Source organism: Falco naumanni, chromosome 10 (genome assembly GCF_017639655.2).
Source record: "Falco naumanni isolate bFalNau1 chromosome 10, bFalNau1.pat, whole genome shotgun sequence".
NCBI classification, from domain to species: Eukaryota; Metazoa; Chordata; class Aves; order Falconiformes; family Falconidae; genus Falco; species Falco naumanni.
The window spans coordinates 8,916,636-8,931,889 of NC_054063.1; the positions used below are offsets into that span (position 1 = coordinate 8,916,636).

At 41.6% G+C, this 15,254-nt stretch overlaps 1 protein-coding gene across 3 annotated transcripts; it reads right to left on the reverse strand.

Annotated features, from left to right (window-relative positions):
* Positions 1-32: 32 nt before the first annotated feature.
* On the reverse strand, positions 33-14,843 carry RNF141 (ring finger protein 141). Of its 3 annotated transcripts, none has more exons than XM_040608298.1 (6): positions 14,741-14,843; positions 12,665-12,864; positions 11,014-11,122; positions 9,810-9,991; positions 4,781-4,888; positions 33-191 (listed from the first exon to the last, which is right to left on the reverse strand). In XM_040608298.1, the coding sequence occupies exons 2-6, from the start codon at positions 12,844-12,846 to the stop codon at positions 179-181; spliced, it is 594 nt and encodes a 197-aa protein (XP_040464232.1). In that variant the 5' UTR covers positions 12,847-12,864; positions 14,741-14,843; the 3' UTR covers positions 33-178. The 3 variants fall into 3 exon arrangements, with proteins under 3 accessions (XP_040464232.1, XP_040464231.1, XP_040464230.1); XM_040608297.1 differs by lacking the exon at positions 33-191 and adding an exon at positions 2,527-3,107 and having other exon boundaries at positions 12,665-12,861; XM_040608296.1 differs by lacking the exon at positions 33-191 and adding an exon at positions 2,527-3,107.
* Positions 14,844-15,254: the final 411 nt, after the last annotated feature.

Below are 15,254 nucleotides of genomic sequence, written 5' to 3' on the forward strand. Positions count from 1 at the left end.
TAAATAAAAATCCTTTTCCAAAGGAAACCTGCTCCTCAATATTGTCTTTTATTGTTACTTGTTTTGACAAGAAAAAGAGAAGAATCAGAGTGAGTCTTTTTTGCAGGGCTGCATTTACGCTACCTTGTTAATACCACACTTCAAAGTTTAAGAGACATCTGACTCACATGGCATCCTTTTAACCACAGCACCCGTACAATGGAATCGTATACAGATTAAAATTCAGTTTTCAGACTTCTGTGGTATCAAAGCCAAGAGATTCCTTATACTTAAACCAACATTGACATTTCTTCCAAAGTAACTTTATTGCACAATTCATACACAAAGTTTAATATACTGGAATGTCCTTAGCTATTAATACAACCTATTAATAAACCTATAGTGTTTAAATTACAATTTCACATTAAACCTGTAAGAAATCTTCACTTACACAAGGAAGTTTAGTTTGTTCCAATGCCCCCCCACCAACAGCTATTCGCAGCAATTCACATTTTCAAGGTCTACCTTCTGGAACCCATCACCATGTCCCTGCCAAAGCAATTCCTTTTCCAAAACTGAATTTCCAAAAGTCAGACTAGGTAATACCAACCAGTATCAAATTACTAGTTTTTCAGTGTTAATGTATCTATCATCCCACATAACGTACAGTACATATATTTTACAAGGCACACGTTACAGTAGCTACATCACAGCAGTGTGAATTACAGCAACTTAATTAAAAAAGCTGTACAGAATACAAAGTTTACTTTTCACTATTTAAATAATTTCTGCATTAGTTTATATTGTAATTGCAAGTGTCATTATGCTGCAATTAGCAACCTGTTTGCATCATTACAAAATTACATTTTAAGAAGTTCATGTGAGTTCTTAGCAGAAAATCAACTTATAAAATCTCAGTTCAGAAGTATAATTCCTGAAATATTTGAAAAATAAAGTTAGCCTGAAGCTTTAATTTAGATGCTCTTTCTGTTCCAGTGATATAAAAAGTTTAAAAAATTCAAAGGTAATTTTAAAGTTCTGAACATGGACTAATGCAAGCTCAAAACCCAAAAAGAAACCAAACTGATGTTTGACTAGGAATATTTGCAAATATTTTAGTGGAAAATCCCTGACCATTAACAATTTTCTGTCCAAATAACAACTGCCCTTATGCAACCAACTAGTCCACACATTTTCTGAAGAATACCTCATTGATATCAAAGAATTAACAAAGGGAAAAAATTAGTTCTAAGCTATATACATTCATAAGTGGATTTTTCAATAGTTACATACAGATTTACACACTAAGCCATAATGGCTTGTAGGTGATACACACAAGAAGAGTACGTTGCTTATCTGTCTGAATGTCTATGCTAAATTTGACAACTATGCCACAAGCCAAGCCTACATGGGTGCTGTATGTTATGCACGTTCCTTAACAAACAGAAGTATAATAGACAAATTCCCAAGATCTAGTCCCCAACCTAATTATATTATTTTGTAGCCAATTAAGGAAAATAACCCAAATGTGCATATCTACATGTGCACACACCTTTTAGTTCAGAACCAATCTGTGATAAAAGGCCTTAGCCTTATGGCATCATCGAATCTTAACAGGTACAGTAATTAAAAATGCAGTCTTACTGTAAGTGCGATTTATGCTGACATTCCCTCAAATGCTACACGTGAGTATTTCTCACTCAACTGCCTCAAGTTAAAATAGTAGTATTTGTTAATATGTATTAAAAAATCATTAATTCTCTACAATAGCAGTTGACTTCCATAACACTGTGTAAGCAAAAGAGGCTTAAGATGGGTTTTCTGAATACTAACAATTTATTTTAGACTGTCTAAACTCAGGTCTTGAAAGATTTCTCTGCCAGACATAGAAACACTGTTGCACTCCAGTTGTGATATCCCTTTTCCCAAGTTGTCACATGCACATCTCGCTCAAGCAACATTATTGTTAAAGTTTCTCTCTGCTACATAAAAGCATATTGCACTTGTAGATATAAAAGACAGCACCCTTACTTAGATTATTACCTTATTACCTCATAACTCTTAGTATACCTTGTATCTCTGATTTCATCACTTCAAAAATTCACCAGAGGCAGAAAAAACCACAGCATCAGACTAAACTACACCTTAACTGCTGATTCAAATAAAGGCATTCTCTTCAGATATGCCTAATGCTTACAAATCATTTTGGCTGGTTTTGATCAAAAAACTATAAACTGATTTACTTTTTTTAGGATTGTGTATAAAACTGTTTAATGTTTCCAAGCTAATAAGACTATGCTAATTATCATATTTAAAAAAATATTCTAGGAGATAATCTTGTTAGAAGAATAAAGGGAAGTGCATAAGTACATTTAATAGAGCTGCCTACACTCTCCAAAACAGGTTTAAAATAACACTGTAACTCCTAACAGATCAGATTGAAACCATTACCTTAAGCACTAAAAGCAGCAATAACTGGCTACTGAAGAACAGGCAGTGGGACATCTTCAAGTTCCAGCAGTAAAATTTCTAATTAATAACCATTAATGTTAACTCATCTTTATTCACATTTGTCATGAAACTAAAGGGACTGTTTTAAGGATAAGAACTGTGTGGTCAAGCCATCTGACGTGGCTCATCTTCTGCAGTGGCACCCTGTGATACTCAAACAGCAGTTAGCAGTTATAGTTGTGCTGTTACAAATTGTTTCATCTAGTAGTCAAGCCATTAATTATCTCAAAAGTTGTTAAAATAAACTTTGTTAATGATCAAAGTTTACTGAAAGCACAGGTTAATAATTAGGACTGCGCACACATACACTGGCTCATAAACCCTGTTCGAAAAGAGCAGCGCAGATTCACAGCAGCCGAGAAGTGAAAGACAAACTGTGGAAGAACAGCAACGAGAGGTAAAAACAAATGTTCGTGAAAACAAAAGCTTCAAGTGCTTCTGCTATTGTCAGCTTGTTGGGCTAGTGTCAGGGTCTGTGAGGCTGGCCCACCTCATCTACCATGTTAAGTATGTAAGTAGCGATATCGTCTTCTGTAGGTGCATCTGAGACCACCCAAGAATCACCTGCCCCAGTCACTTGCCGACGGCAGACAGGACAGCTTCTGTGACGATCGCTCCTGTTAGGAAGCCAGAGAAATGAGTCTTTTCACTGACGGTCTCTTTCTGGGCAAAAAAAGCCAAAAAACCCCAACGAAAAATCAAAGCCACAACCCAGGGAGAACTTCAAGAATGATCAGGTTAACTGGATTAGACCACCTGTGTATTTTGTTTGTTTAAAAACTTTTTCTTTGTGAGGAAGACTGGCCAACAATTCTGAATGTAGCTCCATTCTTTGAGTGATAAATTTGAAGTCATGTTCCTCATAATCAACAAAAAGCATTGAGCTTCCTGACCAGAAAGTTTAAATGGAAATTCACGGTCTAAATTACTTCTTCCTATCTTTAGGTATTCAGCTGAGCTACTTCAGAAATCAGTCCCCATAAACTTCCTATATAAAGAGAAAAAGGAACCCTTTTCTTGGGTCAGTCAGCCCACTGAAATTTAGAATTGGTCCCTCAGGGTCCTATTCCCCTCCACCAACTCACTCAGGGGTCCCAAACAATTACACTTCTAAGCTGGGAGCCTGTTACATGCCTAGGTTAAGAAATGAACCTTAACAATTTAATAACAAAAAAAGAATGGTATAACTGGAACTTAAGTTACTGAGTTCAGCTGCTTCATTAGTCAAAGTAGAATATAATCCACTCTCCACCACAGCTGCTAAACTAAGACCCTGCATTGCTGACAGATGCTAAAATATTTTCCCAGAAAAGAGATGCCTAGCTGTACTCTGAGATCCAGTGACTTTTACAATTTTTTTCCTTGTGGGAGCATACCATTGTAAGAGTAACTTCTTTGATAAGCTTTTGAAAAAGTCACAAAACAAAATTCTTGCTCACAAATTATGCGACTTCAGTGTAAAATAATTTGCATTAACTAGTCAAAAAAAGCCCTTTAACTGAGAATATCTGTATCACCTAAAGCAAGATTGCCAGAACACCTGCCTAATCCTTGTAGGTCTTCTGCACGGTTGGAGAAGAGCTACGCTCCTCCACAAAACAATTTTTCTCTCTTTTCCAACAACTGGTGTATCAGACAGATGCAGAAGCTGAAAACCTGTTCACTTTACTGTGAAGCTGAACATATATTGTAAGGTACACATTATACATAAATTTGAAGGCATTGCTATTGAGAAGAAATCCTTCCCCGGAAAAGCCTATATATTTAAAATAGCAGATGGTATGCTATTTATTTCAAGTGAAAGCATAATACACTGAAAAAATCCCTCTGATAGTTATTTCCCAAATAAGTGCTAAGATAGTGCAACTCACCTTCATATTTGCATAGTCTTACAAACTATTGATTCTTTTCTTAAAAAGCTTTTAATGAGATGCTGTGAAGCATAATGTGCCAGCATCATCATATACCCTGTCTTCTCTAGTTTTCGAACAGCAATACAATAATTTAGTTTTACAAGAATAAAAAGAAATTATAAAACAAATGCTGAAAAGCACTTTCACATCTTTTTCCAAAATAAAAGGTTCATAAGATGTTTACGAATTCTGAAGCCATTTCCTTCTGCTACAATCTGATTTTACTCAAGCTTGTTATGTATCCTATGTATATTAGCTTGCAAATACCTTCAGATATTAAATTGTAAGGGAAATAAGTAATCTGTCAGACCAAACTGAAGCATCTCTGATAACCAGCACATACTATAAAATAATGAATATCCTTTAAAATGTATTACCATTTATCAATGCATTTCTGGCAGAAACTGTGAGCACATGGCAAGATTAAATCAGCACGTCCATCCATGCAGATGCAACATTCCTCTTCATCTGTCAACTGTTTAACCCTGCAGAAGAGAAGAGAGTATTTTCTCCCAGGTAACTAGTAAGGTTTGTATTTGTGTCCTAGCAACTACAACAATTACTACATTTTTCTTAATAATTAGTGATGGACAGAAAAGAACACCTGTGCTGACCTGCAGGGAACATGTGATTTTTTGAATGGACTAGTTAAATCATCTCAGCATACGTCAGCAGACACAGCCTCAAGCTACCCACAAACCGCAGTAGATTAACTAAACTAAGTCAGAATATGCATTTATTTTTTGCCATGTGGTGCTTTTGTGTTGCAGAGGGTTAGGCAAATCCTTGTTCATTATCAACAAGAGAAGTGTGAGAAGTTGTCACACGACTTTGCAAAACAACATGCAGAAGAATCTGCCTTCCTTTCACAGAGCTGTCAAGCTGAACTACTCCATAATGACCTCTGTCCAAATTCTGCATACTAGCTTATATCACAGATAAAAACGTGCATGTTAAAAGGATCACTACTAGAATGCATGTCCACTAATTTCACACACCATCAAAATGCCAAAAGCTAAACTGCTCATTAAATTGAAAAGGCTGATTTTACCTTCCAATTCACCCCTCATGATTGTTCCTTCAAATTAGGACTCTCTCAAGTTGACCATTACTACAGCTTTGCCAGTTAAGCTTCTAGGTGTTCTTGTTGGGAGTGGGGTTGGGGAGTTAGATCACTTCCTGGGACAGACGTTTTAATTTTATTTGTCTTCATTTTTTCCCCCCAAATAATACATATTTGTATCTAAAGGTCCTAACGTATTTGCATTACCTTCTCAAGTACGAAAACGTACAGTGAATCCTCAGTTTTCACTGACCTAACTAGGCATGTAAAGTTCCCTTATTTTCATAGAATCATAGAATGGTTTGGATTGGAAGAGACCTTAAAGATCATCTGGATCCAACCACCCTGCCACAGGTGGGGACACCTTCCACCAGCCCAGGCTGCTCCCAGCCCCGTCCAGCCTGGCCTTGGACACTGCCAGGGATGGAGCACCGACAGCTGCTCTGGGCAGCCTGTGTCAGTGTCTCACCACCCTCAACAGTGAAGAATTTCTTCCTAATCCCTAATCTAAACCTGCTCCCTTTCAGTTTAAAGCCATTCCCCCTTGTCCTATCACTCATGCCCTTCACCATTCCAGCTTTCTTGAAGGCCCCCTTTAGGTGCTGGAAGGTGGCTGTAAAGTCTCCCCAGAGCTGCCTTTTCTCCAGGCTGAACAACACCAGCTCTCCCAGCCCATCTTCATAGGAGAGGTGGTCCAGCCCTCTGGTCACCTTCATGGTCTCATCTGGACTCACTCCAACAGGTCCATGTCCTTCGTATCTTGGGGGCCCAGAGCTGAACACAGCTCTCCGGGCATGGGTGTCTCACCAGAGCAGAGGGGGACAATCACCTCCCTCACTCTGCTGGCCTCGCTTCTTTCGAGCAGCCCAGGATAGGGCTGGCTTTCTGGGCTGCCAACGTGCATTGCTGGGTCACATCGAGCTTCTCACCCACCAACAGCCCCAAGTCCTTCTCCTCAGGGCTGCTCTCAATCCATTCTCTGCCCAGCCTGTATTTGTGCTTGGGACTGCCCCAACCCACATACAGGACCTTGCACTTGGCCCTATTGAACTCCATGGGGTTTGCACGGGCCCACCTCTCCGGCCTGTCAAGGTCCCTCTGGATGGCATCCCTTCCCTCCAGCATATCAACTGCACCACGCAGCTTGGTGTCTTCAGCAAACTTGCTGAGGGTGCCTCAACCCCAGCGTCCATGACACTGACAAAGATGTCAGACAGTCTTGGTTCCCATATGGATCCCTGAGGAACAGCACTCATCACCTGTTTCCCTTGCAACTCTGAGTGCAACCACCCAGCCAACTCCTTATCCGCCAAGTGGCCCATCCATCGAATCCATGTCTCTCCAGTTTAGAGACAAGGATGTCATGTGGGACAGAGTCAAATGCTTTGCCCAAGTCCAAGGCCGACAGCAGCAGCTGCTCTTCCCTCATCCCCCAACACTGTAACCCTGTTGTAGAAGGCCACCAGATTTGTCAGGCACGATTTGCCCTTAGTGAAGCCATGCTGGCTGTCACCAACCACCTCCTTATTTTCCATGTGCCTTAGCACAGTTTCCAGGAGGATCTGCTCCATGATTTTGCTGGACACACAGGCAAGACTGACCAGCCTGTAGTTTCCCAGGTCTTCCTTATCTCCCTTAATAAAAAACAGGAGGTATGTTTCCCCTTTTCCAGTCAGTGGAGTTTCACCAGACTGCCGTGACTTCTCAGGTGCATCTCATCAGGTCCCATGGACTTGTGCACCTTCAGGTTCCTCAGATGGTCTCAAACCTTAACTGCTACAGTGAGTGATTCTTCACTCTCCCAGTCCCTGCCTTTGCCTTCTGCAACTTGGGCTGGAGCACTTGCCCATAAAGACCAAGGCAAAATCACAGAGTACCTCAGCCTTCTCCATGTCCCAGGTAACCAGGTCTCCTGTTTCCTTCTGGAGAGAGACCACGTTTTCCCTAGCCTTCCTTTTATCACTGATGTACCTATAGCAGCTTTTCTTTCTGCCTTGGTGTCCCTGACCAGCTTCAATTCTATCAGCTTTAGCTTTCCTAACCTGGTCCCTGGCTGCTCAGACAATTACTCTGTATTCCTCCCAGGCTACCTGTCCTTGCTTCAACCCCCTAGGGTTCCTTTTTTGTTTAATTTTTCTGAGGTTTTTTTTTGTGTTTGAATTTAATAGTCACAGCTCACTTCCAAGACAGCCAAGTAAGTGCTCTGAAATTTTCAGGTTTTCCAGAACCCCCGATTTAGGAATCCCTTCTGTGACTTGGGGCACAGAGGTAGCATTCTAGAAAGAATGGCATTCAGGAGACAGTCCACTGGAACGACCATGGACCAAACCACTTCTGCTTAGGCATCTTGGGAGTTTTAACTACACAGATTAGCCAGCTAAGGGACAGCAATTAACATGCTTTTGGTTATTCTTCAGTCGGTCCTAGGGGGTTCCTTTTCAATTTGCTTTTTGAGAAGTTACTTTAGAACACTAGGAGATTTTTTTGTAGAATTAGATGGTGATTCACATACAATGAGGACAACCATTTCCAAAAAGATCTATCTTTTGATTAGCTCACTAGGTTCTTTGGACTTGCTCCCTTTCATTTCCCTCCCCCACGCAACTCTCAGTACTAACCTTTGATAACACTTCATTTTTTGAGATTTACTGGTGTATATACAAGCAGTTAAACTTAAAATAGACACCCTGTTTATAAAGTTTCTGGAAATCAAGATTTAGCCAGTAGACTAAGTTTCTGAAGAAATGGTAAAATACAGGAGTGACAAACTAAGGAAATGCCTGTCTCTTCATTATCAGAAAGCATAAACCACATTTTTGGTTTATTTTGGTATGCTCTGAATAGGAAGTGGATATTCTAGAGAAACGGGGTATTATTCTGGTAGAAGTTAAGATAAGAAAAAGAATGAAACAGATAACATTTGCTATATTTGTGCAGTGACAGCTAGCTCTTGCAACACTGAAAAATGTCTAAAGGTGTAAAGAATTTAAGCAAATGGGAGGATATCACAGGAAAACAAACAGAAGACTTCCTCAGTGTAAAACACCTGAAGGTGCTTCAGCCTCTATTTTCCTTATAACTTGAAAACCTTGGATAAGGTAAGCTCACTAAATTCCAGCGTATTACCAGCATATTAGAAAAGTCGTTAATCATCACTGCATTGCAAAAGCAATTAAGTTTACAAACACGAAGGATGCTCACCTCCCCCACCTTAAAGATTGAAAACTGGAAAAAAAACCCCATCTAGGAAACGTTATATCTGCACAATTACTTTAACAATATATGAAGCTGTTTTGCTGGGTGGGTTTTTTTTCTTGGCTTGTTTATTCGAAGTAAAATGCCATTTCCTGATATACATGTATTCTAGTATAACCATATATCTTTGAAAAAGAGTAGGAAAATACGCTTTCCCAAACATGCCCAAAATTTGCTACCGAATTTAGCATTTTATTAACACAGAAAAGCCAATAATTTAAAATTATTTGTTCCCAAACAAGAGAAACAGGAAATTAAATGGAAAGAACACATTCTGCAATCCACTGACTTAAAAAACCCCAGTGGGCTCTATCAGTAGAATGACAACATAGCTGACCAGCTCCTCACTGCTTGATATAGAGAACTATACCAATTACTACTTTTTCTTGTAAAACCTATCTCTACCTCACTTAAAACTGAGTTAGAACTCTGAACTAATTCAGCAAGTTAAAAAATAAGGAATTGCTGGTAGCAACATTTCCACACAGGGAAAGGCTGACAAGCTTCTTGCTGTTACATTCAGTTTGAACTGAAGTTATTGCAGGTGTTGACCTTAGTTTTTTACTTTTCCTCTAGTTAACAAAGCAGGATGTCAACACGTGTGAGACAGTTCACATTTTTCCAGTCTTACAAGTTAAATTATTACTGTAATTGATGAGTTTCTAGTGGCAACAGATGGGAACTTCCACATGCCAAAATGTAAAAGAGGAAGAGAAAGTTTAAGTGGAACAATAACAAAATCTGTTTAAACAAACACTGTCAAAACCCCTAGATTTGTAGCTGCAGCTGACTCCATTTCCTCCTGCTTCCTTATCCAGGAGATTCAACATATACCATGTTTATATTAGAACTGATCATTAAAGTGACTGTTCCAAAGCTAATGTATGATAGCACCAATAGAATTTCACCCAAGCACGGTACAGCTCTCTTGGTACAAGGCGTTCTACTCATGTTTGCGATGCTACAAAGTCTGCATCTGCCAAGAGCATGCAGTTCTGATCGCTAGACCTTTGTAGTTCAGCTTTTACACACAACTTCCAAATATTTATGTTGTAACTGGAGTCAGAAGCTAGAGTATATCAAAATACCTTCCCATCCACAAGCTGGCCTGACAAGATGACACAGACATCAAACTCTCAGCAGCTTCTTCAGAAGTACCACTCTGCGCAAGAACTCCTGCTGCTTGACTGGTGATGTCTTTATAAAGTTGAATGAACTGATACAAGTTCAAGATTCTGGAAGCTTCCACAATGCCACTTGTTTTATTTATCTTAAGATAAAAGAATTGTTTACAATTAGATATCAGTTTTTTACTTGACATTGCTCAAACTTCTCTTAATGCACTGCAATTCTCATGGTAGTAGCCACCTTCCTAAGTGTCCACCACTATGTCAGCAAATTGCAGTCTGATTCAGCAAGAGTTAAGACCTGCCAACCCAGCCATTTCATCATGAGGAATACCACAGTTAGGACTACATTTTTAGGGAAAGACAACTACCATTACTCCTCATATGGATTAAATTATGAGTAGGGACTTAAAAAACTGGGATAAAGTTAGAACAAAGAACAGAATTACCAGTCATTTCACATTTGAACCTAATATAGCCAACAATGGTGACTGCCTTAGTGAAAACTAAGAGCAAACAGAAAATGAAAAACTGTTAGTTTCAAACAGTTTGTAGATTTGTTAGTTTCTAACAGTTTGAGAGTTGACCTGGTTTAAACTGCATGTTAAGATTGTTTAGTGGATTCAGGACCATATAAGGATATTACATGACAGGACACAGAGGGCAAAAATCTCCTAATCAGAAAGAGCAAACTTAGTAAGTTTTGTCACGGTCTTCAAACTAAGCTAAATGTTTAACTTCCACATTGGTTTTCTAAGGAATCAGAATATATACAGTTACACTAGCTCAACTAATAACACTTGGACTTGCTGACCAACTTCTACTACTACCAAACTATATAGTTCCCATATAGTTTGTTGTACTATTCGATGACCATGACTTGCCCTCACAGATCTGAATTTGTAACTAATGGACCGTAAGCACAACATTGGCAGATACAATTCCTTTAAACTTAGTTGTGAAAATGTTTCTATTAACCCACTTTTTGCAGAAACTTAGAATTTAGACTTAATTTATCTCAAATAGTATCCTTGAATACATCATCCATATCAAAATATATACTCCAAATGTCTGTGGCAGGTGTTGGATTTTACCAGTAAAAGTGACAGTCCTCAGATATCTGTAAAAAAAGCCCCCACCAAATAAAAATTTTCAACAATCTTACTTTAGTGCATATTATCCGAACAACCACCTTCCAGAAAGCAGAAGAATCAGAACCAGGCTGCACTTCAAACAACAGATGTTTGTCTTGTCCAGATGCCAATTTTGCAGCACTGAAATAAAGAAACATCAGGTGTTTTTCATCATATGTTAGACACGGAAAGATCAGCAGCCTCAGCCACTCCGGTATTATTTGTTGTTCACCTTTGTGCTCTTATCAATACTGCCCAGAGATACGAAATTAAAGAGTAACAACCTTCTTAGCATGTTACTAAATATACACAGTCCATTTCATTTTAAATTGCACAGTAACTGTCAGGAAATGATGTGCAATTCTTTTGATCCAGCATCAGCAAGCAAGTGTCCTTTATAGACATTTTAATGTATACGTATTTTCATGGTTCGTTACAGTAATCATACAATCTAAATTAGATTGTGGTCCAATCTAAAAAGGTTATTTCCTTACCATGTATGTAAAAAAAGCATGCAAGTACCAACACATGCAGATGAGGTGTATTTGTGTTAGTATATATTAATAATGAAGCAGTCAGGTGAAAGCTTCAGGTGACCCTGAAATTTGTGGGGGTTTGTATGTTTTTTTTAAATGGAACATAGACACAAAGGTCTGCTCTGTACGAATCAGAGCAAGCTATGTTACATTCAGGCTAAAGCAAAAACTGCAAAGAAATTTTAAAATAATGAATAATAATGATATTTTGGAGTTAATTATACTGAGATATGCTTAGATTCTCAGGCAAAATGTAAAATAATGTTCTTCAAAATCTATTTATGTGTCTACCCAGAAAACAAGTAACTGTTCTAGAAGGTCATTCATAAAAGTATGACACTTGACAAGGCAATTTCTAAACTGAATATGAATTCACATTAAAGTTAAATATCAAACATTACCAAAAGACACACATTAAAAAGCCCTTTTTCAGTGTGTACATTTCCACTTCATATCATTTGATATCAGAAATGTCGGGTAAAAATGCCAACTCTGGGGGTTTTTCTGTTAATTTATTTTTACCACCAATAATCCAGTCAATATATCCAGTCAATACCACCGATAAATCAAACAAAAGGCTGGCTATGAAAAATCTTATTTACGAAGCCTTTTGTTTGGGATTATCATGCGCTTTGGTTTCAGATAGTAAGGCACATCTCATCTTGCATGAGGAACAGCATTGCACATCCACAGAGGTGGGAGAGAGGGTCACAAACAGTTCTGTCTCAGGTACTACCTTCCTAGCGTAGCTCTACCATCTTTACAGGGCTTGTGTTGCTACTTCCTACCAAAAGTGATGGGCAGAGAGGAAACAGCATTTCATCTTTACGTGGTTGGTGGAGGGAGGAAGAGTAAGGGAGACAGGTAACACTAAGAAGATTCTGCTAAATGCCTGCCTCTTGTGAACTTCTAAGAGAGAAGCAACACTTACTGGAAAAAGAGTGTTGGAGAACAGTGAATTTAAGGAGAAATGTAAGGCTTTGGTTTTGAAGTGTAATTACAACCACTATAGAAACTTCAAGTACTGCAGTAAACATTTCAAAACCAGATGGCCAGTTCTGGCTTAGCCAGCACAGGAGAATATACTGCGTACAAGGTCTCTGTAAAACATTAAAAAAACAATAGAAGGAAACAAAGTAAGGCTTACACATCATTAAGTTCAGCTACTCTTCCCAGAAACTCTTCATATGTTAGGAAACCACTTTCTTGAACCAAAGCGGCATGCTTTGCTACTTTTTCTGGCAACTTGTTAATTACAGTTTGGGTATGGTTTGAAATGTGCTGACCCATGGTGAAGTTCTTCACCTCAGTTCCGTAGAAAGTTCTCATTCACTTGTAGAGTCTCTGCTAAAAATATTTTAGAGAGTTACATTTGTTTTATGAATGGCTACTCCCTCATTTTCTTGTAGGTTAAGAGTTTAGCTACCCACTAACCAGTCTAATTATTCTACAGTAACACAACACGAGTAGTCAAATCAGAAACAAAGCAGAACACTCAGAAGAGACTGGCATGTGGCATTAACAACTTACGAAAAATCTATTATTGTGCTTATAGCAAATTTATATTAAATAGCGATAATTTTTCACGCAGATTTTTCAGCAGCTCCAACACACACATATAAACACATCCAATGGAATGGAAAATAAAATCTTGAGATGACAATGGTAATTTATGATCATCTTTGTTTTTCCTAAACATTCGTGCATGTGAAAGTCAGAATGCCTACAAATAAGAATTATCAGTATGTGTTTATACACAGACATTACATTAGGAATTAGCTTTCTTACATCACACTGACATTGGCAGATCAAAAGAACTCTCACAGCATTCTTAAACCAGTAAGCCAACGAATCCACGTCAGTATAAACCAATTTAGAAATCTCCTTATCTGCATAAAATGCTCAACTTTAGGATCTATTATGGAACCAACTTGCTCAAACCTCACAACTTCAACTTATTTCACTATTTCCTTTACAAGCTTACCCTTTCCCCCCAAAAGTATGCATAGGGATCTACCCTATGACCTGATTCTGAGTCTTTATCCATTTCCTCCCCTTGGTGCCCCTCATTTGACATTCCCCCAAAACTTTACTTTGCTTTTTGTCTTGAAATAGCAGAAGCATACAAATTAATTCTGTCGGTACAGAATTAATCACTTGTAACTAATCATTTGTAAACCAGTAGCTTCACACTGTTTCAGGACTTTCACAGATAAAGGTCTGCAACAGCAAGCTAATTGCAGACTATTAACCTTAATGTAAATATGGAATTATTTGATACCAGGTGCATTACAAACACCTTATGAGAGACATCACAGAAAAACAGAACTTGATCCTCTGTGTACGTACAGCTGCATCTGGGCACCAACCTGCCCAGCAGCAGGGCTCACAGCTGTCAAGATCTTGCCACACGGTAAAACAAACACAGCACACATGAAGTGAGTTCTTATCACGGCATTATTCAAACTACTCGGGTATTTCACACAAAGGAATAAACTTCCAATTTAAAGGTCGAGCTCTGAGCAATGTCTGTTCTCAGACAGACAGGTACGTGCTCCCACCGGAGCTGCTTTTCTCCTTCCAAACCGCCCTCCGACGCCCCCCTCCCTGTCCAGGCCTGCACCTGGTGGCCCATCCCAGACGATGGCCCCGAAGCGCCACCTCCCCCCAACACCCCCTCACCCTCCCGGGGTGCGTGTCCCGCAGCGGCACGGCCGCCCCCCCCGAGGGAGAGAACGCCCCCCCCGTGAGCCCCCTCAACCAACAACCCAATGTTGTATCACGGAGGCCCGGCCCCGCCGCGCCGCCTGCGGGAGCGCTCCCTTCCGCACGCCCCTCAGCAACACGCAAACCCGACGGGTCAGGGGTGCGCCAGGGCCCGCGCCCCCCCCAGAGCCGCCCCCCGTGGCCCGCCCGCCCCGCCCGCCCTCAGGGCGCCGCGTAACCGCGCCCAACGGCCGCGCTCGCGACAGGCCGCGCGCGGCGCCCCGGCTGCGTCACGCCCGCCCCGCCCGCCGCGGCGGCCCGCGCCCCCGCCCTCGCCCTCGCCCCCGCCACCTCCCCGGGCCCGGGGGCAGCGCCGCCCCGCCCCACCGGACGCGGCAGCCAGGCCCGGCGCGGGGCGCCCGCCCGCAGCGGCTTCCCCCTCCGCCCGGGCCCCCGCGCGCCCCTCAGGGCGCCGTGACGGCGGGCCGCGTCCGGCGGGCCCCGCCAGCAGCCTCACCCCAGCGCCCCGGCATTCTGCTCGCCGCCGCCCGACGGGGACCGCAGCCAGGCCGCACCCCCGGCCGTCGGCTCCCGGCGCAGGCGCGGCGGCGCTCGGCGCGGCTCGGTGACGCCAGCGCGCGTTGCCGGGACACGGCGGACGCTGCCGCCGAGGCCGGGCGCAGGGCCCGTCCCGCGGGGGCACCGGCAGCGCCGCCGGGCCGGGGGCCGTTCGCACGGGCGGCGCTGGCCTTACGGGGAGCGGGGGAGGCCCCGCCTGGGCGCCCTTTGCGTTCTGCGGGACAAGGAAAGTGCTTAAGTGCTGGTGCATACCCCCACCCCAAGCAGCCGGGCGGGGGGAGGGGGCACCCCAGCCTGCCTGGAGGGTGCCGGAGCTGCCTGTGGGTGCCAAGGGTCGGCACGCACCGACCTTTGTACAACAAAATCCCACCACCCATAAACGATAACCCATTTAGGAACATAAATCCTAGAACATCCTCTAGGGCATCCACATCCTGATGCTTCAAGGTTTA

Excerpts from the sequence above, each read along its gene's own strand:
- RNF141 (XM_040608297.1), bottom strand. The coding sequence starts at position 12,846 with ATGAGAACTTTCTACGGAACTGAGGTGAAGAACTTCACCATGGGTCAG. Across the intron at positions 4,889-9,809 it reads GCCAGCTTGTGGATGGGAAG|GGTTAAACAGTTGACAGATG; the intron begins GTATTTTGATAT and ends TCTCTTCTGCAG. Across the intron at positions 3,108-4,780 it reads CAGAAATGCATTGATAAATG|GAGCGATCGTCACAGAAGCT; the intron begins GTAATACATTTT and ends GCTTCCTAACAG.